Source organism: Thecamonas trahens (assembly GCF_000142905.1).
Source record: "Thecamonas trahens ATCC 50062 unplaced genomic scaffold supercont1.57, whole genome shotgun sequence".
Taxonomy (NCBI): Eukaryota; order Apusomonadida; family Apusomonadidae; genus Thecamonas; species Thecamonas trahens.
In genome coordinates, this window is record NW_013657623.1 from 1 (window position 1) to 2,622 (window position 2,622).

Below are 2,622 nucleotides of genomic sequence, written 5' to 3' on the forward strand. Positions count from 1 at the left end.
CAACGACGTCGGCCGTCTGATTGCTACCGCGCCAAACGCCGTAGACGTTGTTGGAGAAGGTAACGGCCGGGCTCTCCGGAAGCGTCTCGAGCGCATCCTCGATCGAGTCAACAAAGCCGACGTGACCTTGATATTCAAAGTCCATGATGGTTGTCAGCGCAGCTGTGCATGTATGTAAGGCGGCCTTGAACGTAGGCGAGCTGTGGTTCTCGCCACATCGCACAGAAGGAACCGAACAAGGTGAGACTCAGCAATGCAAGCACCTCTATCCCACTCACAGATCAGAGCCCACTCACAGTCGCAACCCGACGGAAGCAGCCACGTCTTGCCTCAATCACCCGATCGCCATCTCCTGGTCGGAACCCATTCTGCGACCGCTCTGCGCCCTCGCCCTCCACCACATGACTACCACGCACACTCTCATTCATCGAATGCGTTCATCCTATGCTGAAAATACCCGATCCCGTCTCGCTCTCGGAAGTCAAGCAGCATGAGGCTTGGTTAGTACTGTGGTGGGGGACCACACGGGAATACCGAGTAACGCATTCTTTCTTCTTTTTGCCCAACTACACACCCTCCTTGCATGCATGCACCCACCCACCCTGGCCCCACCATCACCACATCAATCATTTCTCGTTCAATTAATCATGCCCAGCCCCATCAATTAACACTCGCCCGATATCCAAAAAATCGCCCAAACACCACCTGTCGCCCTCGCCGTCACACTCACCGCACACTCCGCACACCCCTCTCACTGTGCCCATGGACCCCGCTCCAGGGGGCACAGGGGACCCCCTGCGCCCTGCACACACACCCGTGCAGCACAGGGGACCCCCCGCTCCCTGCACACGCACCAGTGCAGCAGGGTTCTGCCAAGCGCCCCCGCCCGCTGCTCACCGCCAACGCCAGCTCGGCCAGCTCGGCCACCCCTTCCTCCGCAGTCCCCCAGAACATGCATATCGAAGCGACGTCATCGTCACCAGCCGGGCCGTCCTCCACCAAGTCATACGATGTCTTCCTCTGCCACGGCTCCAACGACAAGGGGCTCATGCTCTCGCTCCGCGACAAGCTCGTTGCCCTCGGTCTGCGCGTCTTTCTCGACGTCAAGTCGCTCGACGCCATGATTGTCCAAGATCCCGCAGACTGCGCCCGGCTTGCCCGTGACTCACACGTTGTGGTCGTCGTTGTCTCAAAGTACTCGATCGTCACACGGTGGGCCATCGCAGAGGCCGACGCAGCCCTCGCTGATCCGACTTGCAAGGTCTTTCCGGTTTTTGCCGACGCTGAGCTCTCGCTCGAGACCGTCTCGTCGCCGGCATGGCGTGACGGCCCGCGGGATGCCAGCCATCCTCTACTGGCGTACATGGCGGTGGCTTTCCCGCCGCAGATCCCGAACAACCGTCGACTCATGGAGCTGTGGGAACACGATGAACTCACGCCCGAGCTCAAAGTCGCCCGCATCGGCACTCTCTTCGCCCTCCTCGAGCGCGGCCTCGCTCCGTACTCGCCGGCTCGCGTTAGCGTGTTTTTAGATGGTCGACGATCTTGTTTTATCCGCATTCCAGGCCATTGTTCCCAGTTCACCCCTCCGCCCCTCACCCATGCCACCGCCACTCAATCCACCCGAGTACCACCCGCTCCCTGTTACTCGTGATGCGGTCATTAATGTCCTTCTTGGTTGCGAACAACGTCTCAGTCGTCGGTGTCAACGGGCTCGGCGGCGTCGGCAAGTCGTTCACTCGCAGCCGATGTCGCCATCCATCCCGCCATCACCTCGGTCTTCTCCGTCTTCTGGGCTCTCGCTTGGTGAGGACCAATACGTCCAACCCAGCTCTTGCCAGCCGCATGTCTTACTTTCTCAAGCAGGGTCTGAGCTGCACAGTCGATACTCAGGCCAACCTCAATGACCTCCAACCCATTCTTGCTGCCAAGACCCGGGCCCTCGCCAATGCCAGGACTCGCATTCTGCTCATCCTCGACGACGCGTGGGACACCCGCCAGGCCTCCGTATTCGCCAACCACATCGCAGCCCCGCATGCCGTCCTCGTCACCTCGCGCAACGCCGCCTTTGCTACCAACATCGCCACTTCCATTGAGCTCGGTACGTTTGACACGGACGACGCTGCTGTTGTCCTTCGCAACTACCTCGCCAAGGGCTCACCTGAGTGGGCAAATACCCTTGCACTCAACGATTCCCGCATCGTCTCCCTCGCGACCTTTTGCCGCGGCCATGCCCTCGCCCTTGCCGTCCTTGGCTCGTCCATATCTGGCGAGGCTGCACTTGACGCCGCTGTTGAGGACGCTGCAGATGCAACTGAGCTTGCCATGGATGAGCACCGCGATGGTTGCGGCGGATCGGACGCCAAGTACGCCCACATCTTTGACATCATCACTTGGACCCTCGGCGGTGCCATCCCCAAGCATGTCCGCAAGGTGGCGCTGACTATTTACGCCATGCTCGCCGTCTTTCCATCAGACGCGCCCATCGACGTCGCCAACTTCCGCTCCGCGATCGACGCAAGCAATATCAAGTTTGCTAGGGCCCTCGATGCCCTCGCCAACACGTCGTTGCTGCGCGTCGTTGCCACGGATGGCGCACCATCACTGTAATCGAGATGCACG

At 60.3% G+C, this 2,622-nt stretch overlaps 1 protein-coding gene and 1 non-coding gene across 3 annotated transcripts in view; both read left to right on the forward strand.

Annotated features, from left to right (window-relative positions):
* Nucleotides 1–433: 433 nt before the first annotated feature.
* Nucleotides 434–549, forward strand: AMSG_20102. The gene has a single exon (XR_001290150.1). It is a non-coding gene; the product is annotated as a 5S ribosomal RNA (ribosomal RNA).
* Nucleotides 550–935: 386 nt separating this feature from the next.
* AMSG_12318 overlaps nucleotides 936–2,622 on the forward strand; it is a gene marked incomplete at its 3' end in the record, with an annotated part of 4,728 nt that continues 3,041 nt past the window's right edge. For both annotated transcript variants that reach the window (XM_013898280.1, XM_013898281.1), the window contains exons 1-2: nucleotides 936–1,500; nucleotides 1,842–2,580. In XM_013898280.1, coding sequence (XP_013753734.1) covers nucleotides 953–1,500; nucleotides 1,842–2,580 — 1,287 coding nt within the window. In that variant the 5' untranslated portion in view covers nucleotides 936–952. The remainder of the gene's footprint in view (nucleotides 1,501–1,841; nucleotides 2,581–2,622) is intronic.